This window comes from Lissotriton helveticus, chromosome 8 (genome assembly GCF_964261635.1).
Source record: "Lissotriton helveticus chromosome 8, aLisHel1.1, whole genome shotgun sequence".
Lineage (NCBI taxonomy): Eukaryota > Metazoa > Chordata > Amphibia > Caudata > Salamandridae > Lissotriton > Lissotriton helveticus.
The window spans coordinates 534,662,194-534,689,008 of NC_136069.1; the positions used below are offsets into that span (position 1 = coordinate 534,662,194).

The 26,815-nt window shown below is 44.0% G+C and overlaps 1 protein-coding gene across 1 annotated transcript in view; it reads right to left on the reverse strand.

Annotated features, from left to right (window-relative positions):
* DIAPH3 (diaphanous related formin 3) overlaps positions 1–26,815 on the reverse strand; it is a 2,176,287-nt gene that overhangs the window by 2,051,037 nt on the left and 98,435 nt on the right. Inside the window, exon 2 of the mRNA XM_078657410.1 lies at positions 986–1,018. Coding sequence (XP_078513536.1) covers positions 986–1,018 — 33 coding nt within the window. The remainder of the gene's footprint in view (positions 1–985; positions 1,019–26,815) is intronic.

Consider the following 26,815-nt stretch of genomic DNA (forward strand, 5'->3'; position numbering starts at 1 on the left):
CGAAATCATCCAGCCTCTGGAATGTGCCATTTAGCAGAGCATCGAGTATGTGCTCTGCTTGAATTTAGCAGACGATTCTAGTACCAGAAGACTAAGGACCAGGCCGACCTTACAGAAATGGTGCGTCTTACCTGAAAGCAGCTCAAGAAACCGTCAAAGCAGACAGTGTGTCCCGGGCATTACAAAAAAAGAGATTCTCAGAACTGTGTTGACATACCCAGAGCAGGTTTATGGAATTTACATGGGAACACAACCTCACCCCCCACCCCCCCAACACCCAAACACCAAACTAACCCCATTCTTGACACCACCATTACCCGTTAGGCAAACAGCATATACAAATTGAATTAAAAGTAAGCATAACACTAATTATTATGAGCCATGGAATGCAGCCAAGTTGCCAATCAAGGAGACATGCGTTTGGTTTAAACAAAGCAGCAAAAACGCCCAAAACATTTTTCGAAAATTCAAATTAAACTGTTTTCTAAAGACAGAAGTATGCCACCTTGTTTTGGGCATCTTTCCTAATGTACAAATTAGTGTGCTCGACATGGTCTAATAATCCTTCAAAGTAGCACAGTGACTATGGGTTTGTGACCCTGCCAACAGACAGTGTTTACACCATTCTGACATCTATAGTCAGGCTGTACAGTGCACTTACAGCCTATGTTTCAGAATATTAAATACTGGAAGTATGTGTAATACAAAAAGGAATGAAAAAGAGGTATGGTACAGAAGTCATAAAGAGTGATAATTAGGAAAAAACACATTGATCATTTCAAATTTAGAAATATTTGGGTAGGACCGCTAGTATAAGTTGCCACCATTTTCCAAATATTGTTCATGGTTAAACTTCATTATGCTGATGTAACAGTTCCTGCAAGGACGAATGATTACATGACTAATTATATAAAAGTAGCATGCACAGCCATGCAGCGGGGTTAGGAGCAAAGCACAAAGCAGACCAAATTGCATGCAACCTTACCACATCGTCTGTAAGAGTCTTAATATTTAACTGCTGCAGCGTTAAGAAAGGGAAAAAGACAATGTTTGATGAGAACAGTACTCAAATGGCATATCTTCAGCTGTAATAACTCCGATCAAAACATTATTATCTTAGTGATGTAAAAGTAAATGTAATTAGGCCAATATTACTTCATTCGCATATACTATAGTTGATAAAACGATCAAATAGTTAAATCCAATAATCAGTTTTCACTTCAGAAAGCACTTCAAAACAAACACTGTAATATTAGTTACACTAAATTATGGACCCAAATGTCAAGTAGATTACCAAGAATGGAGTAGTAATAGTGTGGAGGGAATATTATGAGGCATCCCGGAAGTGGTTTCTCATTTTGTAAATTTCAGCACTTATTCACTAGCTGGACATTACCCGAAATCAATTGGTGTCTTAACCAGATGAAATATTTTATGAACAAGTTAAAAACAAGCCTTGGATAAGGCAATTTGTGACAGCATGTTTTAGATAAAGTTATTTTCTGTTGTAATTGCTGTATGTTTCCTAGTTGTAGGTTTGGATGCACAAACAGAACACAAACATACAGGCATCCACCTGCCTGCACGTACACATACACAATACCCAGATGTGCTTATAGCGGTATGGTTGTATACAAGGCATGAATATATTGTTGGACCGCTGGGAGATTATACACTAATGGGAGGGTATGGTGGACATGTGGTTGCATAGCTGGATAGATACGTGTGTGGTAGGACAGATGAATGCTTGTTTGTGGGCAGATGGGCATGTGCTTGTGTGAGGGGAATGATGGATGCCTGAGGATGAATACACAGAAAATATATGGCGAGTGAAGCACAATCAACATTACATAGAAAATGTAGCCAAAAGGCAGTAGTCAGTTGTGTAATACATATTACAATAAAATATTACACTCCCCATAAAACTGTGAAATGAACATGGACTGTTCTTTTATTGTTATTGATGTTGTTGACTCCGCTCCCCAACTCCCTCCCCCTTTTTTCGTTTCCTTCCCATCCTGGATATCCCCTCCCCCCCCTCCTTATAACTTCGCCGGCCAGAGAATGTAGGCGAAGGATGTTGTAAATCAAAGTTAATAAAATTTTACAACCCTAAAATATTACACACAAAGTGTGCCTGATGGAAGGCAGCAGTTCTCCTGTGGGATAGTGCCTGTGAAAATGGTGGATCAGGATGCGTGGAGGCCCTTGACTAAACAAGTGCCCGGAGGCACTCTGGCTTGATGGAGGTTCAATCACCTGGATCATCAGACAAAACTAATATTGGACTGTAGCACACAGAAGCAAGGGTCTAGCGGGTACTGCACTTATGATGGGTGGTTCTGAGCAGGCCCAAACAGAAGCTTAAGCCCCCATGGAGGTTTCTCAGGAAACCATGGCACCAACAGGAAGGAGGCAGATACTGAAAGAGCCCATGGCTGTAGATTTGGGTATGAAAGCAGGGAGCACTGAAGGAGAGAGCACAGTGCCGGGGCATCCCCATTTCGGGGGAGAAGCAAAAACGTACCCGAGACATGGACCATGTGTGAGGGTGATCTTACTCTGACCCTAGAGAATCAAGAGGCCCTCTGCAAAAGATGTGGAGCTACTGCCACTCTCTGGGCCTCTCCGCAAATATGCCCTCCCAACTGAAAAGCACAAAGGAACGGGTTAATGTAGTCACAAGAAGGTAGAGTCTTAAAAGTGTTGCAGATACCGATGCCCTCAGCGGTACAAAAGGGGGTGGTGTTGGACGGAGCATCTGAACCAATCAAACACTCACACCCAGTCAAAAGATCTGGGTTTGATCCATCACCGTTCTAATGCCCACTCTGCCACCCCAGTTCAGACATGGCTATATGCAAATCAGTCTGACCCTGTGCCTCGTGGGAACAGTCCAGTCCGAACTGCCAAGCCATGCCTTCCCTGGACCGGAAACAAGCTTCCGAGGACCGGTTCCTGGCATTACAGCCGTCTTCAGCCCGGCTTGCTTGAATCCAGTGGCAAAGTGAGCAAGGGACTCACGTCCGAGCATACCCTGCCACACTTTTGGCGGCCAAAGCTGTACAAAAGGGGGTGGTGATGGACGGAGCATCTGAACCAATCAAACACTCACACTCAGTCAAAAGATCTGGGTTTGATCCATCACCGTTCTTTAGCCCACTCTGCCACCCCAGTTCAGACATGGCTATATGCAAATCAGTCTGACCCTGTGCCTCATGGGAACAGTCCAGCCTGAACTGCCAAGCCATGCCTTCCCTGGACCGGAAACAAGCTTCCGAGGACCGGTTTCTGGCATTACAGCCGGGGTAGGGTGTTCGGTTGTGGTGGCTTACGATGTGGTCTTCCATAAACATGCCTTGAACTCTGGGTCCAAGCAGCTGGATCATTGCCACTAGCAGGGCCCAAAGGACCATAAATATTAAGGGACATGCTGCAGCAGTGAGCAGCCCAAATAGTTACACGAGCCCCTCAATAGAGGAAAAACACAGTGTTGCTTTCTCCCTGAGGTCCCCCAAATTGCAGACAGGGAGGCAAACAAAGCCACCACTTTTTGAGGAACATGAGGGCAAAGATTGGCTCGATACGAAAGGAACTGAAGCAATGGCTCAAAGAGATGAGTAAAATGTTGCAAAGCTGTGAAACTGTTAGCAGGACCATGAGGAATCCATGGATAAAAGATTGCTTTACCTAGAGCAATATGGAGCGAGGATCATCACACTGGATGAATAAACTACACTACACTAAGAAAAGCAACAGGACCTAGAAACTGCTCCCCGCGTAACAATATCCACATCCAAAGGGGCACCAAAAGGAGTGGAGGGCAAAATCATCAAGAAATATTTATAAAATCTCTCCTAAGCCATCTGGGAAAGGTCTGGAGAATCCCCCATCAGTACCGACAGGAGGTAGAGAATAGCACCAGTCGGCCCAGGAAGAGTGTTCTTCCAAAATATCCTTGTATGGCTGCACTGCTACGAGTCAGTTACAAGGTCGATGAGAGCAAAGAGGGCTATCTCTATCAATGGATTGGAGCACCAACTGTATTAATATCTCTCCATCATCATCCCCCAAGCGAGATGCTAGTAACTGCATTTCTTCTGGAATTAGAAGTCATATGTAAGTGGTGTCACTTTTCCACATGGTCTTTCCACGGGAGAGAAAGGCATGGCACACCAAGTCGCTCATTGAAACCCATGAAATCATGCATTTGAAGATGGATGGCTGCAACAAAGAAACCAAAATGGCAGACAGTGACTAGAAACAGCTGTGGCAGACTCCCAGACAGCACGGAAATCATAACAAAAGGATTGTCATTGCACAAATTTAAAAAATGTAAGTGCGGACAGCTCCATGAGACACTGAAGAGGAAGATTGAGCTGCCAGTGAGACAGACTGCATGGATCTGTTTTGTATTTGGGCCTGAGGAGCAGGTGGTGGGCTTGGGGCTGGGTTCCGTGCTACAGATGACTTGGTTTGAACAAAGGAATCTCTGCTTACTTAGACGTTTTGCAGTTGTTAGTTCTTTCACAACAGTTGAGAAACCTTAACAGGACGACAGGTTAAGGAATTTGTTGAATTGGAGGCTGGGTGGGGGATAGGAATTCGGTGGAGAATTTGCAACAAGGTTAGACTAATCATGGGGTGTTTGCTAGACACAGAGCGTGCTTCAAACATGTTTTATCGAAATGGCTTTTATGGTCCCCTTTCCTGATGTGGAAGCAACCATTGCCTAGTACCCATCTCAATATGGGATTTAATACCATTACTTACGATGTTAGAGGACTAAACAGCCCCATGAAGCATCTAAGCATATTACCAAACTAAAGCAACTAGATACAGAAAACCATCAGCTATGGTGGGATCAACCACGTCTCTACTCGAGGCACTACATACTACAATTTTCCACATCTACAAGTTAGAAATTCTATTTTAATAGAGGAGAAAAGAGAAAGGATAAGGGAGGAAGGTGGGTGGTGGTGATGCTTGCGTTGGTGTCTGCTCCAATCATGGTCTAGAAACATTTCTGGGACAGGCATTATGCACTACAGTGATAGGCACTTGATTTGTAAAAGAAAGAGTCCCAGTTCCCAAACCTCTGTTCAACAAGAGTTGCACCAATCTTTGACCCAAGAGGATTATGCCAATCTCACTGTTGCTGCATTCTCCTGTGCTGGAACAGGGTGAGCATGGCATGGCTTGAGAATAACAATAGTGTTCATTGTGATGGGTCACTGCGCTTCAGAGTTCCACTGGGGACCTCCAGTTTCCCAAAAATCCAATCTTCCTTCCTCTATAGTGTTCCAACTAAATGTAAATGCACGTAATAACAAGGACCACCCTATACGCCCACCAGGGTTTGGCAAGTATTATATATGCATACAAAGTGCTGTGGGCATCATTTATAAATTGCATGCTATCTATATATAGGAGGGAATATATTAAATTAGGGATCACTTACTAAGGATGTGTTTCCTACGTAACTAAATGTAATGCAGCTTCTTTATTAGCCTATTCGACTGCCAACTAATTCGACAGGCCGGAATTTTGCCAATTTAGTTTGGCTTGGAACAAGACCAACTTAGATATTTTTCCAGTTTCTTCATACTCCTAGTAAAGGTGTTTTTATTTTTGCTTTGTTCCGTAATTAAGATTACTGTAATAAAGTTATTTATCTGAACGGATAGCACGCTACTCTGTACGTTTAGGGCCATACCTAGGAGCTCAACAGGCTAAATATGAACTTCAAAAGCCCAGCCGGATAAATGGTCATTGGAGTCACCTCCTTGTCCAGATACAAAATTAGGATTACAGTGGCCTTGTTGCAGGTGGGCAAAATTACTCTTTCTAGAGATAGGAAATGGGTGATTTCAAGTTCAGGCAAGAATACCCTTAAAGAATGCTGGAGCCCAGGCTGGAATATTAGCCTAAAAGGGCACTTAGGGACAGAGGAAGCTTAAAAGGACCCCTTCAGAGGATGTCAAAGCTTCACATATCCTCACCTACAGCTGGACCAGAGTGGCAGAGCACAAGGAGTGGAAGCCTACAGCCTTGCTCCTACGGTCTTAGTAGATGACATTTTGCCTCTGGACCGAGCAGCAGCATCACAGGAAAGAACACACTTGCATTCCAGGTGTATTTCAACAGCTTGGCAAACACGACGCCTAACAGCGTCGAAATCAACAATAAGAATTACACACCAGATATATCCTAAAAAGAGACATAATATTTTGAACACTTGCTGTGATATTTGCCTGGTTCCAGCCCAGTCTTACAAAGTGACCTATTGCACTGATGTCCTTGCACATAAGACACTATTTCTAAAGCTGAAATATGCTGAATCACAAGGAAGTGATAGATCGTTGAAGGGTTTCTTTAAACAATTCACCATACATCTTTTATTTAAATTCCTCAAATATTTTGAAATTTTCAAAAAGCAACCTTAAGGCAAACATAAAAGCCACGTTTGAGTGGGATTCTGAAAATGTAAAAACAGAGGTATACTTCATTAAGAACAAAACCACTGTGGCGTATGCATCATAATATATCTTGTTCCAGCCTCGTTCCTACATTGAAACATATTTGTGAAACACATTTATACGGTTTCACTCGGTAGAGAAGACACGAACACCTACACACTTTTTGTAATAAAAGGTGTGCTTCACTTCTTTGGCACATCCAGGTTAATATTCCATAACAGATCCTCCTTTAATTTAAAGTTCATGTTTTGTTCACACCACCGACTCTGGAACCACCAGAGGGATGGTCGTCTAGTCAGTCTGCTTTAACATTTAACGCTCTTTCAAACTCACTGAAAACCAGAAGCAGCTTTATTCTACCACACGAATTATTACCAAATCGGTGCCGAATGCCTGTGTGCTAACATTTCTTGAATTAAGATGCAAGTGGGCACTTCGGCCTCTGAGAAAGAGTTATTCTAAGCTACTATGGGCACTGAGTTATGCGGCATATTGCGCTGCGGAAAGAAGACCTTCTGTTCATGCGTTACACTCTTTGGATAAACCTGTTTCCAAGAAAATCAAGACCTCACTTTTTAATACTAACAGCCCCTGAAGCAGCTCCCTTCTCATAATAGAGATCTCCTCCCCGGCAGGAAACAGTACACCGGCACACGCCGGGGCGCTGCGGGGCAAATATCAAGAATATATGAGGGCGGTTCAGCACACCATTTTAATATAGATTAATGGTTTCGGGGCACCTCCGAGATATCAGAATGAGAAAATTAACAAGACACTCTAGATAATATTGTCACAGTATATTATGCAGATTGCTCATGTCGCCGCCACATCACACTTCTAAATCACGCCACCAAACAAAGCTACTTGGATTTGTGAGTTATCGATGTTGTCATCTACCACAGAGCTATAATTCAAGAGAAAATGCAAGCAGCACTACATCATTCAACCCAAATCCCTTTCTGACATGAATTCAATTTCTATTTCAACAATAATGTATTGTTCAGAGTTTACTTTTGATGTTTTATGACATGAAATAATACTGCAGAAAAAAAAACAACGTGTCCGTTTTCTTTACGGGAAGCGTGCAGAGGAGACGCCACCGCAATGAAATAAAGATGAACTGAGCAGTCAAAGCGATCATCTCAATAACGCTTATGAGAAAATAAAATGTCAAAACAAAACCCAGTGACTGCCAAGTTACATCCATACTGTCTACACATACCATGTAGACACAAGACAAAAAGAAGGGGGCGGGGGGAGTCACAGTATATCAGAGTTCCTGTGTTAGGCACTGAAATTGTTCTTGTTAAAGGTCAATTCTATCTTTAGGTGAGCTACTTGGGCGAACTCTCTGGGCCAAGCAAGAGGAGGGTGGTGATGGGTGCACAGTGCCACGATCTAATCCTAAAATGAATGCAATTGAAATATAAAATCTTCGTCCATTTCTCAGGATCGATTATAACCAGCAAGCAGGTCTTGATTTATTTTTAAGCAGTGAGGCGTACACATCTGCCACAACTTTGAAGAGTCTGCAGTGGCGGTGACTGCTCCTTTGCTGCATCCTGTCCACCCTGGTCCGTTCCATCACCTTTATGTTGCATGCAACTAAAGAGTGAACAAATCTAAATCATTCTCCATTATAGCTGGACTAACCAGAGGCGCAAACGCGCCGCCCTTCCATCTAGCCTCAAAGAAAATCGAGGTGGTTGAAACCTTCCCATACCTGGGGATCCAGTTTGATAACAGGCAATCCTGGAACAAACTGGTGGCAGCAAGGGCCCTGTGCATGGAAAGAGGTCTACAAACCATAACAAATTTGCTAAAAATAGCTAGGAGCCAGCCCTTTGGACACAATCAAAAACATCTACCAAGCAAAAACAAAGGCGGCGGCAACCTATGGTGCCGGCGTCTGAGGAAGGGCCCATATCGACCAACTGCAGAAAGTGGAAGACACCTTTTTTAAGTTGAGGGTCTCGTTACCACCCTCAACCTCTAACTATATTTCACACCCTGAACTGGGTCTTCCATACTTGCTTGATTCGATCAGAGTGGCGCCCATCCTGCTGTAGCTCTCGATCTGGCGATGGGTCACTGTCAACCTAACTCAATGCATAATTGGTGATTGCCCTGAGACTCTAGGGTTATAGCAGGATCGGCTGGCTTAGATACGTGGAGGTGGAATTAAATGCAGTAGGGCAGGGATAACTATTTAGGGACCCCCATCTTGTAGTAAGGTCTCTAAACGGAAAATAATTAAAACTTTACTTACTGAGGGCTAACCGTGATCATAGGGAATAGAACAGGCTCTTACAGGCACTTACAGTTTGCAATCAAATTCCGCCAAGACCTGGGGAAGGTTATTTCTACCTTTCTTCCATTACTTAAGCACAACACAGATTTATACTGCTGCGCTTCTGCCTGAATCTAATCCCCTTGATGTTTGGGTTCCCAGAGAAGAGGTTCAAACACGCAGACTTTTGCCCCTGCCCCTTCGATAATCACTCACCCCAGTCTGAATTAAACCTGGTACTGTTTTGGCAAGTTTTATTTTACTGAAAGAGAAAGGTTTCTCCTGCCAATCTTAAGGCGTCAAAATTTTACGCAATGCAGAGTGGCACTGCACGTTTGTTTTATGGTAGCATCTTTTCTGTGGGCTTGTTGGAGAAATAGAAGGGTGAGGGGCTTGCTGCTCTGAATTTTAGTATTCATGGATCAAATTGTACATGTGATTATGGTTTTAATGAGGTACCTAAAAAGTTTAATACGTTTTTAAACGTGTTATGGTTTTTATGTAATCTGTTTTTATTATGGCTCATTTGTTGAAATTGTGCTTTTATGATCGGTTTGGAGATAGATCGAATACAGGTTTGAAAGGAATGGAGTAACAAGCAACTGCTGGAGTAAGACAGGTAACACTTAACAGTACATCTAGTGATTCAGCCTCTGGCTACATCAGTGAACATATGGTCCGTCTTCAAAGTTTCTTGAGCCAAGATTCTTCCTAAAACGTTATTACAGTAGATCTGACGTGCCCCAAGTCTCTGTCTGCCCCGGTGGCACTGTTAACTCGCTATCGCCATGATGGCTCAGTTCACAGTGTTAACCGTCAAATGTGGCTGCTCTATCACAGCTTAGCTCCAGGAGCAGTTTATGTCCTTAGCGCAGTGGTGGTAGGCCAAAACAAAACGCACTACCAAGAAGAATAGGAGGCCAATGCAGGAGACTTCAAGTGCAGATGAGGCATGAGTCCACTGGGGCATTGAGGGTGCCCCTGAGATCTATTCGGGACCCTCAGGAGCTAGGAGGGGGCCAACATTAGCAGAGCTCACCTGTTTGGATATGTAGCAGATTATGCTCTGCATCAGCAATCCCACTGAACGCTACCAGGCCCTGAGATGGGGCAAATACATTATCTAGGCACACTTAGAGACCCTTAAGGAAGCCCACTCAAGTGTTACAGTGCTGATGTTGCTCTTATAAATTAATCAGTCCTTTCTCTGGGCAGCTCCTCCTGAATGCACCCACAACAATGGGCTGTCCTCTAGGTGGTCTCCTCCTGAAAAAAAACCCTCATGGCTTCTTTCTCAACAAGACCGGTTCTCCGCACTCCATTAGAAATGTTTGCACTCCCAAGTGATATGTGCTTTTCTAATGGAGGAACTATCTGAAACAAATTCTGGATCACAGATATTTTAACACCATGCAGGATGTTGACTGGGCACCAGCCAGTGAAAAGCCTTCAAAAAGTGACTGGGTGGGGTGGGGTTGGGTCTGTCCTCCTTAAACCATAGTGGCAGTGAACATTTGTTGATTTCCCAACACTGCTCTGGGACTGGTTTTTAGTAGGTCTGCTCTTTTGTGCATCCCTCTGCAGACAGGCCAACCACCCGCAGCGTCTCCTCTGATGAGGCGGAGGAGCGCCGTCCCACTGGAAAATAAAATGGGAATGTGATCATGTTATTTTCTCTATTGTTTCTGTAAAGGTGCAGGGCTGTGCTGCCGCAGAGCAGGGGGAGGAGTGGTAGGCACATGCTAAGTGCACATGACAGTTGGCCGGCCGGCCAAACCGTCATGTGCACTGTTGTAACTTGACACAGGGTTGACCCACCTCCCCACTCTCCCCCTCTCCTCCTTCCCCTCTTGGTACGGTCCGCGCTGCCTCCTGAAGTCAGCGTTAGAATGTTGAGATGTGAGACTAAGCCGTCAAGCTGGGAGCACCTGTTCACTTAAGGACTTAATAAACGTTCCTGAACCCTCTATGTGCAGTGTTTCTTTACTACACTTTTGGCGACGAAGGACGAGGAGCTGAGCCAGGGTCAGCGTGGTGTCTCCCCCCTGGAGCAGTTTGGTGCTTGGACGGAGAAAAGTAATAAGCTGATAACTTACCCTTTCTGGCTGTCGATGACAGAAGACTACATGAAAAGCGGGAAGGCCGGTGAATTAAGCTGAAGTCATCGAGGTGTTCTCCTTTGGGGACGTGAGGTGCTCGCTTTCGGTACGCAAAAGGAAGACGGGTGTGTTGCCTCGGTGAAGGTGAGCTTGTGCCGTGTGGAGGAGAGGAATCTTTACTTTCCGAATGAAGGTGACTGGCGTCGGTGGATCTGCTATTTGGTATCCCTGTGGTGTGCCCTGCGTTTGAGACTGCAGCAGTATTCGGGGAGTCTTTAACCCGACCGGTTGCTGATAGGGAACAGGGGCTCGGTTGAGAAGCTGTCAAGGTGAACGTGGCGCAGCAAACGACTTCTGGAGGCATTGTTCCGCTCCTGTCATTGAGAGAGAACTCTGTAAGCATTCCGCTTTGTTCCTTCCATAGTAGTTGAGGACTGGTGTGCAGGGCGTGAGAGGCGGTGGACACACGTGAGGGAGAAGACGAAGTAGGACTGACTCTGAGGAAGCGCAGAGATTTCTACAGGAAGTTCCCGCCCTGGTATTGTGAAAAAGAAAGAGGACTACGTATCCTTTATTGCAATCTGTGTGAATTCTTGAGATAGCCTTGGTGGCTGGGAGGAGGAGATTTGAGCGGTGCAGAGAACAAAGTTAAAATCTCTTTAACCGCGTTTGATATTGATTTGAGCTTAGTGCTAAGCTTGTGAAGTGTTATCCTCCTTATTTCTACAGCGCTAATCCAAGAGCTGATGTTATGATGTACTGCCGCCCTGTGGCCGTTCAGCCCACGTACCTAATGATAATACTCCATTGAAAAGTGAAATAAGACGTAGTTAAACTGAACGGAAAGCTAAGGGAAAATACGAGGCAGTGAGGTGAATTAAAAATTTTGCAACTGAAAATATTGAGCAGTGAATTGGAAGCAATGTAGTCACTCGAATATTGGTACTACCGTGATGAAATAAGTGTGACTCTCCCAAACGCAAAAAAAAATAATATATTTGACTACACCATTGGGTAATCAGCATCAGCGAGTGTTGATTGCCTTTGGAACTATCCTGCTGAACCATTTTAAGGAATCATTAGCTTACCTAGAGTTGACCAGTTCAGGAAGGTGAGGTATATCCTACCGGCAGTTTCCAGCGGCGCTCTGCCAGCGTAGTACTTTCCTCAGCGTTTTGGCGCGCAGGGAGAGCGACGCACACCTCGTAGTGGCGCCATCTTACTGTTGAACACTGCATACGCATCTTCACACAAGTATTCCTGGCAATAACTGGTTCTAGTGGTACCGCTAAGTAATCGCATGCCAAATGGTATTGGAGGAAAATACAAGTGAATGAGAAAAGTACTCCGGTGAATAAGAGAAAGATATACAATATAATAGAAGGATTGAAGGAAATTGTAAGACGAAAATAAATTCAACCAGGTCATGTGAAAAGCATTAACACTCACTCATAATGAGATTTTGAGGAAAAGAAACATAATGGTCTATGTGAGAAGAATATGAACTGTGTTTCATATTACGTGAAGGTATAACATAACTTAGCACATCATCTACAACTTTTCAAAGCACAATAAACAAAACAGGAATAAAAAAACTGCACAGTTAAAAACACATATCTAAGCGGTTATTGATTGCTATATTTAAATGGATAAAAAACATGATGTATAAATTACCGCCACCTGAGCCATTGGAAAAAAAGGATGGTGTTAATAGGGCAGAATGGGAGGAGTGGAAGGAATATTTTAACAATTACATATCCATTCTTGATGAGGAGAAAGAACCTTTTACACCAGAGGAGAAGGTAGAAATATTGCTACGCAGTTAAGAGCCGTTGGATGGAAAGTGAACTATAATATAGAAAAGGAAATCTGTAAGGGAAAACACAGGAACCTATTTGAGAATGTCATGCAGGTGTTAGATGAACATTATAAACAATTAACGAACGGCTATACACATAGGAACATAATATACAAGGAAGATGGAGATTTCAAAAAAATAGTGCAAGAAAAGGGAACGGCACTTGAGTATACGATCAATATGGGCGGTGTGGAAATTGACATTAACGTTGACTATGGGTCACCTCACACAGTAGTAAGCAAAAGTATATGGAGAAATAAATTGCCAGTAAAACTAGGGAATGCATTGGAAGAAACAGACACGTCCCTGGTAACATACACTGGGGTAAACATTAGCTTGACCGGTAGAAGAGTGATGAAATTAAGTTACATGAAGAGAAGTACATGGGTTAAAGTTTATATTTCAGAAGAAGAGATATCTGTACTAGGATGGGATGAACAAAAGAAATTAGGATTAACACAAAATCCCACAAAAACAGACCCCATGAGTAGGATGACAATAGACAACAGTAGGGAATTTATAAAGTTGGAGATGTTAAAGGAGAGAACACCACAGTCTGTGATCGATGTTGGAGAGACAAGGGTGGTGGAGAGAAAAGAGAAGACAAGAGAAGCAGCTATTGGAGAATTCAAAAGTAACCAAAAAACACCCTTGGGGAAAGAAGTTGAAGAAAGAATAGGCAAAAAGTTTGGAGAAAAGGCCAGTGTTGGTGTTGTGGTGGAAAAAAGAAAACTGGCTTATAGGGGAAATGATATGGAAACTCTAACCACGAGGGTAGAGAAGGACCTGTGTGATTCTTCCCGCCCTAAAGATGAGACAGCGTGGCGCTCTACTGCACTGGCCGAGTCTAGACTTTGGACAAGGGTGAAATGTGCTAATGTCTTTGACCTTGCAGGAGTTAATAGTCAGAGTCTAATTAAATCTAAGGGAAACAAGCAAGGAGAGTACTTGGACGGGATATATAGCGAAGTGTCTGATAGGAAAATTGAGGAGGCGCACCACAACGCTCGAAGTTCACATCGCAAAGTTCCGTTAGATATGAACAGGTTACGTATAGAAGGCAGGAGAGAATTTGGGTACAAAGACAAGGAAGACTCAACCACATTCTTCAACAGTACTAGTTTCAAGGAATCAGATGACAGACGTGTCTTCGATGAGGCATGTACAGCAGGTTTTACATGTGGCACGGGTACAAGGTACAACAAGGGGAGTTATGTTGGACCCGACGCTGATCATGATGATGAGAAGGTAACCTGTCGTATGAGTAGGGGTAGATGCAGTGCAACATGGTCCTGGAAATTCCCCAAGAAAAAGGATTCTGTGACTGTTGCAACACACCTTGGTGGAGAAATGGATCAAGTATTTGGGCAATAGAGAACGAGAGTGAAACGGTTCGAATTGGCCAGTGACACTGCATCCTTTTGGAAGATCTATCTTCCATGTTGGGGAATGGATAATCTTTGTAGTGGTCCTCTCTGAACAACCCTAACCCTGTTTACGGTAACACCCACTTTTTAGTGGGGAATTGGTGAAAACCACAAGTTTGTGTTTTATCTAAACGCTTGTTATGACTACATGTAATCTAACTTTTTATCTGGGACTACCTTGCCATTTTTGGAACAGACTCTTGTAGTACTAGAACCACAGATTCTTACTGTCATGTGTGATTATAATCTATTCTTCATTCTCTTCCTTCGGAAGAAGACGGGTTACGTTGGCACTTTTCCCTCTCCACATTTTTTCCCCTTCATTTTCCCTTCCCCAGCCGCGCAACCTCACTAGCGTACTTTACTTCAGATAGCGTGCCGGCTTATCGGATTGCTAGTCCTGTTATTTTTGACAGTTGCAGCTGTCAATGTTTTTGAGCTACTTCTGGCATTAGTTTAAGGGTTGTTCTGCCACCCAGGGTAGGGGCACCCTACATCCTCTTTCAGGTTGTCCTATTTTTGAAACTAGGATGGGGTCTTCTGCGCAAGACTCAGTGTCTCCATGTTGCTGTACATTTCTTATTGTAGTGTTTACCCTCCCCTGCGCGCTCTCTAGAGAGAGAGAGAGTGTGTGTCTGTCTCTCTCTCTCTCTCTCTCTCTCTCTCATTTCCTTTACTTTTTTTTTTCTGCTAGCTCCCGCTCTCCCCTGTTTTTGGGCATCGCCCATTCAAACCTTTAGGTCTCCCTAGGGGGAAAGGTGTGGTGTAACTTGACACAGGGTTCACCCACCTCGGAGGCGGAGGAGCGCCGTCCCACTGGAAAATAAAATGGGAATGTGATCATGTTATTTTCTCTATTGTTTCTGTAAAGGTGCAGGGCTGTGCTGCCGCAGAGCAGGGGGAGGAGTGGTAGGCACATGCTAAGTGCACATGACAGTTGGCCGGCCGGCCAAACCGTCATGTGCACTGTTGTAACTTGACACAGGGTTGACCCACCTCCCCACTCCCCCCCTCTCCTCCTTCCCCTCTTGGTACGGTCCGCGCTGCCTCCTGAAGTCAGCGTTAGAATGTTGAGATGTGAGACTAAGCCGTCAAGCTGGGAGCACCTGTTCACTTAAGGACTTAATAAACGTTCCTGAACCCTCTATGTGCAGTGTTTCTTTACTACATGCACTTAGCATGTTCTCCTTAGGGCTGTAAAGCACAGCCTGGGTGGAGCACCTGAACAGCCTCCCAACCCCTGTCTGAGCGCCAAACTACGGCACTCAGACCAATTACGATGCTGCTGTCATGGTGACAGCCTAAGAACAAATAGGGTCGGCTCTTAATCAGCAAGGCTGAGCCACAATTCTATAACAACGAAGAGAATTGCCTATACTGATGTTTGGTTAACAAAGGATTTGCCACCAGAGCAAAGAAAATTTATCGAAGCTGGGATGTGCTTATAAGTAGCCTTTTATTCGAATATCTTAGTCAAAAAAACAAGGGTATATTTGTATCAATCATATACAGTTAGAACAAAAGCAACATATTTTGAATACACTAAAGAAATTGTGGACAGAAAAACTCAATAGAGTATTAAAATTCAACATACATTCTAAATCCAGTCATATCACAATCATACCTTATCAATCATACACAAAACACGTACAAAAACAAATACACCCACGGCTAGATAGAAATAAATAGTCGTGTGATGTATTAGGTCTGCTACAATCTATACAGTTATATATACACAATTATATTTACAGATGTAACTTCAAAAAATAAATCAACAGAGTTAAATGTCAAATCAGAAACACTATATACATCAATTTTTTGTAAGCCAGTAATGTGTCACTCTATTCACACTACAGGACAACACGAATGTGAAAGAAGCAGACACTGAACATGAGACGGCCTACGCGTTTCAAATCCCCAGGGTTTGACAGGGATTTTCATCAGGGCCAAAAGTTTCTACAAAAAGAGAGAGAAAAAGAAATTTCTATCGTGTGTCTTTAAAAACTATGTGTAATAAAATATCAAGGTGCTCCAAAGCATTACCACCCAAGAAGCCTTCAGCTTACCACAATGGAGAATATCCAGAGAAAGGAAGAGCCTGTGTGATGAGAAAAACAACATACAAGAGGCTACATAAGTAAGGTGAAGAAATCAAAAGGGGATTGAACTGGCCACTGTCCAGAGTTGGATTTACCTTGATAATGTCTGTAAGGGTTAGGTGTTCAAGTAGAAATGGAATGGGGAGCCTGTAAAAGAGCAACGTCCATTTAGTATGCTAGCGAGACCGGGGTCGGTGTTCATGCATGGACATAAGGCGGAGGGTCTCTTACCAGGTGGTCGTGCGAAAGTACGTCCTTGAACAGGAACGGTGGTTTTAAAAAATCCAACACACTTTTTTTGGAAACAGCCTCTGTTAAACAAGAAGAATGGAAAGCTTGTTTATTCCATGTGCCTGATGTTTATGGGCATGTATATCAAACATACCGGTCCTCCCCAGGCTTACCGATTTAGGGTTCTGCAGGTTTCAATGAATCGGCGTCCCCGCTTGCACTAATCTCCCGCGCATGCGTGGAGTGTGGTGTAACTTGCAGGCTCCTCAATAAATAAAACTCTGGTGCGCATGCGTGGCACAGAGACAAGCCGCGGAAGGCTCCCTCAGCTTGATTCCGACAGCGCGTCTGTAGCATTATACACAGCAATTGTCTGACCATGTAGCCTGATGGAAACAGGAGACTTTCCTGAATTAAAGTTTATAGATTTCCGATATCTCGTTTAATCCTTTGACTGCTGTATCATATTTTACAATTAGGTAGGCTTCCCTTTTGGATAATTTCTGATCCATATCTCCACCTCGGGCGTCTTTTTCGACACGCGAGATCACAGTCCATTTGAGATCACTTAGCAAGTGGTTACAGCGTTTCCAGTGGTTGACCAGTGGGGCGGTGTCAATCCCATTTTTTATTCTGGATTTGTGTTGGGTAATTCGGGTCCGAATTTCCTGGTTGGTTTTTCCGATGTAGAGTAACCCACACGGGCAGGTAATGCCATAGACGACATATTTGGTTCTGCAATTACTAAAACTGTCATGTTTCCATGAGATTCCATGGTGCTGAAAAAGTGATCCCTCGATAGTTAGTTCGCAACATAGACAAGTGCCACATTTGTGGTGGCCTGTGATGGGTGGTAATCCCATCATCTGTCTTAGCGATGGCTGTTTGTCTTTTTTTATCCCTGCCCTTATCACATGATTAGCCACGCTGCTTTCCTTTTTGAATGCGAATAACGGTGGAACTTGCAGGCTGTTATCCAAGTTTTTCACGAGATGCCAATTTTGTAGGATGATTTTTTTGAGGTTATTGGCGTTAGGACAGTAGGTGGTTACACAGACTTGCCTATTTGAAATAGATTTATTTTTCTTTCGAGGAGACTTTCCCTCGGAGTCCACCTGGCCCTCTTCATGGAGTTTCGGACAAGTTTTTTAGGGTATCCTCTGTCACATAATTTGGATACAAGGTTTGCAGCATGAAATTTGTAGTCCTCCTGTAATGAGCAGTTTCTACGAATTCGTAGAAATTGCCCATAGGGTAAATTTTCCTTTAGGCTTCGCGGGTGATTACTTGAAAAAAGTAAAGCCTTATTCCTGTCAGTGGGCTTAGTGAAAAGCGATGTAACTAATGTGCCTTCTAGCGGAAATACTTCAACATCCAGAAAGGATTTTTTTTTAGCTGAGTATGATATACTGAACTGTATATCTGATGTTCTGTTGTTGAGCCAGTTGAAAAATTATATCAAACTTTCTTCACCTCCAGTCCAAATCATAAAGACATCGTCTATAAAACGCCACCATGTGGTGATGTGTTCTCCGTCTTATGTCCATGCATGAACACCGACCCCGGTCTCGCTAGCATACTAAATGGACGTTGCTCTTTTACAGGCTCCCCATTCCATTTCTACTTGAACACGCAACCCTTACAGACATTATCAAGGTAAATCCAACTCTGGACAGTGGCCAGTTCAATCCCCTTTTGATTTCTTCACCTTACTTATGTAGCCTCTTGTATGTTGTTTTTCTCATCACACAGGCTCTTCCTTTCTCTGGATATTCTCCATAGTGGTAAGCTGAAGGCTTCTTGGGTGGTAATGCTTTGGAGCACCTTGATATTTTATTACACATAGTTTTTAAAGACACACGATAGAAATTTCTTTTTCTCTCTCTTTTTGTAGAAACTTTTGGCCCTGACGAAAATCCCTGTCAAACCCTGGGGATTTGAAACGCGTAGGCCGTGTCATGTTCAGTGTCTGCTTCTTTCACATTCGTGTTGTCCTGTAGTGTGAATAGAGTGACACATTACTGGCTTACAAAAAATTGATGTATATAGTGTTTCTGATTTGACATTTAACTCTGTTGATTTATTTTTTGAAGTTACATCTGTAAATATAATTGTGTATATATAACTGTATAGATTGTAGCAGACCTAATACATCACACGACTATTTATTTCTATCTAGCCGTGGGTGTATTTATTTTTGTACGTGTTTTGTGTATGATTGATAAGGTATGATTGTGATATGACTGGATTTAGAATGTATGTAGAATTTTAATATTCTATTGAGTTTTTCTGTCCACAATTTCTTTAGTGTATTCAAAATATGTTGCTTTTGTTCTAACTGTATATGATTGATACAAATATACCCTTGTTTTTTTGACTAAGATATTCGAATAAAAGGCTACTTATAAGCACATCCCAGCTTCGATAAATTTTCTTTGCTCTGGTGGCAAATCCTTTGTTAACCAAACATCAGTATAGGCAATTCTCTTCGTTGTTATAGTCATGGTGACAGCAGCCCTATGATTGGCTAGCAGAATCTGGAAGCTTGGGTGCTTCCTTCTTCTACAAACGAAGAGAACGGAGGAGAGGCGGCAACCAGGAAGGTAAGTGTAATTTTCTTTCCCTTTTATTTTTTTAGCCCACACTCTCCACACCTCATCACTATGGCCCGGTAGCAGATGCTACTGCCAACCACAGCCTTTGTCTTCAAGTGTCAGTAGGAAGTAGGGATGGGGCTTGAAATCTCCACCTCACACATTTGTCAAGCTCAGAGAAACCCAAAACAGTCTCATAGGGGAACAAACCCTTCATATTCACACTGATCAGTCTGTCAGTAGTAACACCTCTTGAGAAACAAACAGGCAGTTTATGGGCAAAACCTAACTCTGCACTTCTGAAGAAACCGCTGTCTCTTATCCTCCCAACCCAAGTCTGGCTATTAATAAAGCCAGAACTGGAATGCACTGTAGGAAAGCTGGAATGTATATTGTCTCTTCAGCAGGAAAACAGCACCCTCCATGTTGTACACCATCTTCACAGTGGAAATCCAAAATGGAATTCTGCAATGCCTGCCTGTTCAACTAGGACTAACTGACTGACACTGACCCACACACACGCACGCACACACATGCACGCACGCACACACATGCACGCGCACATATGCGCACACACACATGCACGCGCACACATGCGCACACACACACACACACACACACACACACACATGCACACACACACACACATGCGCGCACACACATGCACGCGCACACACATGCACACGCGCGCGCGTACACACACACACACGCGCACGCACACGCGCACACACACGCACGCACGCACACACACGCACGCACACGCGCACACACGCGCGCGCGCGCACACACACGCGCACACACGCGCGCGCACAGGCGCACAGGCGCACACACGCACAGGTGCACACACGCACAGGCGCACACATGCGCACACACGCGCACACACGCGCACACACGCGCGCAGACACACACGCGCGCAGACACACACGCGCGCAGACACACACGCGCGCGCAGACACACACACACACGCACACACGCACCATTCATACTTCCACTCATGCTACATACACATGCATTTAGATGCACATAAGGCCAGCTGCAGAGAAATGACAGGCAATTTGACAGAAGAGAATAGTAGGCAACTGTTTGGAAATGGCCATGTCTGAAGGGTCACCCCAAACCTTTTGCCTTCCTTCTCCTCTTTTTGTAGATTATTTTTGTTGGCCTGAGGACTCTTATGCACATTATCACTGCCAACCAATAGTAAAGTGCACATGCTTCTCCCCTAAAACATGGTGTCACTGATGTATCCACAACTGGCACACTTAATTTACATGCAAGTCCCTAGTACAGTGCATTATATGTGCCCAGGGCCTGTAAATTAAATGCTACTATGGGCCTGCAGCACTGATTGCACCACCCACAAACACCCTTTAAACATGTCTCAGACCTGCCACTGCTGAGCCTGTGTGTGCAGTTTACACTGCCACTTTGACTTGGCATTTTAAACCTCTTGCCAAGTCAAAGTGGCCAGTTAGGTTGGTGCTGTATCGATTGAAGGTATGAGAGGTTGATTGGATTGGATCGGTGAATGAATCATGAGGCCGTGTTCGGTAAGCCGCCTTACTGAACACGGCCCCATGATTCATTCAACCACAGAACCACGATTGATTCAGGTTCCGTGACCCTCGCCCCTCGGACATCTGGATCACTTGAACGAAAGACGTCCCTTGACGGTGCTTCATTCACAGACTACGATCTCGCTTCATATCACGAAATCCACTGCAAGATGCTCGCCTCCACCCCGAGTGAGTGCACCAATCAACCTTGCACACCTTCAATCGATACAGCACCAACCAAACTACACAACCCAGTCCTGAAGACGATCCCAATTGACGAGGATCGAAACGTCGTCAACACAGCGCAAAACAAGGCGCATACTCTCCAATGGCTCATTGTGAATTACTAACTACCAAAATCAGTCACTCATGCAATTGAAACTTAGCCTTGAGCCACATGTTCTCACTCACTGTATATAATCCACACCATTGTTCACTCTGCGCCGCTCACGCTGTCCACTTTGTCACTTGCGTCGCCACTTATGTCACCTGCACATACTTAAGCACCAAGTGCAATTGGGTTGTTATCGATTACCTTCTTACAGTGCTGCTATAACTGTATTCTTCACAATAATTGTTTTATCTAAATATATGATGAATAACAACCGAAACTTAATTTGAATCAAGTCTCCTTATTTCGGTTTCTGTAATGCTCTCAGCATACATGCTTAATTGCCTCCAGAACAATACCTGTTGGGATACTGTTTGTTTGATCTATCCTTCTACCCCGATCCCGACGTGGTTTATGGGTCACACTCCTGTAATTATTTACTCCATTGAACGTGTAGCACCATTTTTGAGAAAGGTCGGTACGAGCCAATACAAAAAAAGTCAAGCAACCCACATAATTCCACTCAAACACATACATCAATGCCATAAGGTTAAAAGACCTTGCCATTTACGTCAACAGCTCTTTTTCAAAAAAATTGCACGACACATTGAATTTGTAATGCTTGTTTGAATCTATTCTCACACTGGAAGAGGTTGGAAATTTACCCCGACAAGGGAAGAAGAAAATGTTTTCCAGCTTGGAGCGGGGATTTGCTGTGAGAATTAATTTGGCATCATTCAGCAGAGTTCCATAGGACCAGTAAATATACATGTTTATATTTGCACGCACAAAAAAGAATCCATAGAAGTTGGGAGTAGGGCTTCCTCGCCTGCGTCTGTAATCTCTAGTGAATTCCTGAAAGTTGTAAATCTGCATCAAAGCAATGCCTGGATATATAACACGCGTTTGTAGTATTACACGTTCACCTCTGGAGGCATTTTGGTGCTGAATACCAGATGTTACCCTACTCAATGGTACTCACTTTACTGACTTCAGAAGGACAAAAGGCTGAGTGGAGAAGGCTTGCTTCTACGTGAGGGACCACTTCATAGAGCAGTCAGTAGGTGACCCTGAGCTCGTGGTTAGTTACTAGTTCTTAAACCGGCGGTCACATATCACCATGCCAGGTAAACTTTCGATTATTTCTGTAGTCTACATTTCGGCGTTTCGCCCAATCTGAAGGGATTACAATTGCAGGAAATAAGGGCTGTGGTCAAAGGAGAGGCAAGTCATTTGTCTAAGACCACGACTGGTTAAGTGGAGAAGCTGGGATTGGCGTTCGCTGCGCTGTGGGCATCACCGGCCTGAATCGACACCAGCGTATTATCGTAATTTTAAATAGCCAGCAACATACAACACCCCGACAAAACTAGAGCAATCTAAATCATAATCAAAACATTTAAAATAAGCAAGAAAAACAGGCAAAATAAGTAATAAAAAACGCCCAGAGAACCCAGGGACCAGCAATAAAATCTAATAAGAACGTTAAGCACGGAGGAGCGTGCGAATCGATTTGGCAGGCGAATAGGTGACACCCACAGCACACGTGCTTTCCAAGGTAAATTTTTTCCTTGTTTCTAGATTTCCCAGGATGGCAGGAAAGAAGCCTTGAAGGCGTTTGATTGTTCATTTCAATCAGGGCTGAAGCGTAAAAGGCAGAGAGCCTTTCGTTGCCCATGCCGAAACACAATCGGGCACAGATGCTCCTGGCAGCTGCGTTAGACCTCCGGCTGATATTAAAAGGCTCACCGTTTGTACATGGCGACTGTGCTGCCGATCCACGGAGTACGGAACATAAACAAGGACATTCCCAAAGGGGACGGCTCAACTACCAAAACCCCGGCGCCCTTTTCATAAACTACGTACAACAGTAATTGATCCATGCAGTGCAGACATGGCATTCTCCTCTATAAATGCCACCCACAGGTTATTACGGAGCTACATCACAAAAAGCCAGCAACAGCTGACAGGGGTGGGCTCGACAGTTTTTGTGTTTTACCAGCCTATTAATGCAAATCCTCATCCTAGGTTTTCCAATAAAGCCTATTAAAGCAAATTACATTAAGATGATGCATCGGATTCTCGGTTTAGCATTATTTCATAGACATAAACACGTTGTAAAGGTGTTAATTTGCAATACAAATAAAAAAGATAATCTTGCATTCATTTTACGACGCGATAAATAACTATGTCATACCTACGTGATTAAAAACGTGAAAACTAAAATGCGAAGTAGCAGGTCGGCCCAGATCAAATAGCTTGCATAATACTTCTAGAAATTACATAAAGCTATGAAAACTCCTGGTCTTGGCTGAAGTTCATTAACGTACTTTAAATGGCATGATCTAGATTAAAGTTTTATAAAGGCATGATGAACTGGTGCACTAATTTATTTCCCATAAACCTACAAAATGCAGTCATGGTATTGGGTGAGAGGGAGCTCCATCGTGTTTGTGTAAACGAGTAATAAGTTACAGTTGCTAATTGTGAAATTCATCAAGAGAAGCTAAGAGTCGCCTACAAAAGTAACAGCCATCAAACTCTTTCACCCCATACCATATTTTACTCTATGTGCAAACTTTTCAGCTCTCGGCTACAACTTCTTTAGCAGGCTGTTGGCCAGAATGATGATGGATTCAACCCAGATCTATGACTGGGGTGAGTGTCTGAAAACTTTCAGCACTTCGTTCATCATCTCATTGTTTTTGATTAGTTTGCCCTAAATTGGCAGGGTATGCCCAGACGTGGGTCCCTTGCTCACTTTGCCACTGGATTCAAGCTAGCCTGGCTGAGGAAGGGTGTTACCCAGTAACCAGTCCCAGGATGCTTGTTTCCGGTTCAGGGACGATCTGGGTTGTCAGTTCAGGCTGGACTGTTACCATGAGGCACAGGGTCAAGACTGATTTTTATATAACTGGGTCTGAAATGAGGTGGCAAAGTGAGCTAAATAACTGATGGATTCAACCCAAATCTGGTGACTGTCTGAAAAGTTTCAGCGCTCCGTCCAGCATCTCCTTGTGTTTGCCAGACCGTTTTTCCCCAATATACATATAATGAATGGGCTTACCGTCAGCCCCTTCTTAATGACTAGAAGATGCTTTGTTGTCCAACTCCCTTCCCTTAAAAATCTCTGCTAAAGACTCATGATGTGCAAGTGATGCACGCGGCCATTTAGGAATCAGTCTTCTGCTCTAGAAAACGGTTAGACCTGGCATTCTTGGTGTTGTTTCCCCCCCTTACTTTTTGCCTTCAAGCCTCCCGTTTGCCGACTTAGTTTTTGCTGGCTTTAGGACTCTACAAACTTTACCACTGCTAACCAGGGCTAAAGTGCGTTTGCTCCAGTGGTGTAACACAGGCCCCGCAGTGCAAGAGTGTCTCCAAGTTCCAGGGGGCCCCATAAGCACAGCACTTCTGCTGGAGAGTTCCTGATAGGGTCCGGAGGGGGCCCCTCCACGTACCTTGCAGGGGGGCCCCCTGAATTATAGTTACGCCACTGGTGTGCTCTCTCCTTAAAACATGGTAGAAGTGGCTTCTACCCAAATAGTATATTACATTTAGTTGTAAGTTCCTCGGAAAATGACAATAACTGTGTCCAGGGTTGGTAAATTAAATGCTACTAGTGGGCATGCAGCACTGATTGTGCCAACCACGTAGGTAGCACATTGAACATGTCTCAGGTCTGCCATTGAAGCCTGTGTGTGGAGTATATAAACTGCAATGATGACCAGGCAAAACAAACCGTTTGCCAGGCTCATACCTTCCTTTTGAATACATGCAAGTCTCCGCTAGGCTAGGCTCTGGACAGCCTAAAGGGCAGGGTGCACTGTATCTAAAAAGTAGGAAATGTATTTTTAGTTTTGCATGTCCTTGCAGTGACAAACTCAAACTAGTTTTTCACTAATGTGAGGCCTGCCTCTCCCATAGGATAACATTGGAGTTACCATATTGCATTTGATAAGTGATAATATCCAAATAGGAGTAGGTAACCAGTTCATGTTTGTTGTCTTTAGAATGTTAATGAAAAATCTTCTTGAATGATCAAGTTACATTTTAAATTACAATTCTGAAAAAGGCACTGTGAGGAAGATAACATTTTTAGGATGTCAGCATTTTCCTGCCTCCTCCATTTAGCGCCTGCAGCCTGTCTCTGGGTCACATGACTGGTGTAGCCGACAGTTGGGCTTTGTGTATTCCTCCTAGACTGCGACACGCAATAGAGTGCTTAAGTGTGCCTGGAAGGGCCATCAATGGCAGAATGGGAGGGTGCAGCTGGGCACAGCTTCACTTACACTTGAAAAGGCTGCGTCCCGCCGCCACACAAACGGCTGCATACCCCCTGTAATTAGTCTGGATCGAAGACAGGGAAGGCAAGTTGCCTAGGGACTTTAAAAAGGGAAACCTCTAGAAGTTTCTCCCACTTCAAAGGAAGGTTCAAGTATAAATATGGAACTCCAGACATCAACACTACAGTCCACTTCTGGACCTGTGGATACTCTGCCAGGAAGAAGGGCTGCTATGCTGTTGAATGGAATGCCACTTTTCTGGATTGCTGCTCTGAAGGACCTACAGCCCTGCTGTGCTGACCAGCTGCCTTCTTGCTTGGGTGAGAAGGACTGTAACTGCATCGGTTAACACCCAGGACCCCAAAGTGACTCCAAGGGCTAGTTGGCGGACCTCTTGACTAGAGCCACAGACACAGAAGGCCTCAACAACCTTTAACCCAGGCATCAGGGAGTCCTACCATGCCAAGTGGTGCCACCCCAGTTTTGGACCCTTGAAAGTGGGCCTGAAGGCGTTTTGCCAGCCTACCTGCGGACCCAGTAGAACCAATGCATCTCCTATGCTGAGCGGCTCAAACCCCAGAAGAACAGACACATCACCTCTGCTGCAAGGCTTCTCCCGACGCAAGGACTCCGCAGCCCGCATCAGACCCCTGCCTGCAGGAAGCTTTGCCAATGCATGACCTTGAATCACAAATCTTGCAGTCGACAAGCTCCTTAATGACTACGCATGACTTCACATCTCAGCTTCAGGGATTGACGCATCGAGTCGGCTGCGCAGCGCATCTTCGGGGCTGGACTTCGCAATGGTCTGCAAACAGGATTTACGGTACTCTTGTTCAGCTGGCCCAAACTCCATCGCCGACGGCCTAAACTTGCGACTCTGGTCCGGTCCAGCCTGGCCAGATATCCACCGTTGGCAATTTGTGATTTTTGGCGCTATATTTGGTGAAATCTTTAAGCCTGCATATCTCCGGTAATACTGACTGGATTTTTTAAATTTTTGTCTTGTTTTATCTATTAAAATGTACTCTATTTTTTTACACTGGTGTGCGATTTTCCTTGTATTGTCTTTTCACTTGATTACGGTTTGAAGTGCTGCATAAACACTACACAATTACACATTGCCTCGAAGTTAAGCCTGACTGCTCTGTGCCAAGCTACTAAAGGTTTGAAACAGGTTAATATGGGGTTTGCTTGTGCCTCACCCTGACAAGGATTGTGGTTGCTAATTGAGAAGGGTTTCACCCCACTCAACCAGTAACCCACATTCTTAGAAAAATCCATTCCAAGATTGCCATTGCATTCATGCATATGTATCCTTATTAGTTTTGCGAATGCTTTTTTTCAGTCATAACTATAACTGCATTTTTGAGCAGAGACATACTGGCTGTGCAAAAAATTGTTAACCTGCTGCTACTTTAGAACTTTTGTAATTTTGAACCTCAGCAACTTCACTTTCTTCGAAGGCTTATGGTATTTCCACAGTTAACCCTTGGAAACAGGACTAGAACAGAAAAGTGTCAGACAAGCTTTCATTTCTGATTTATCACTCGTCCATACACTAGTTC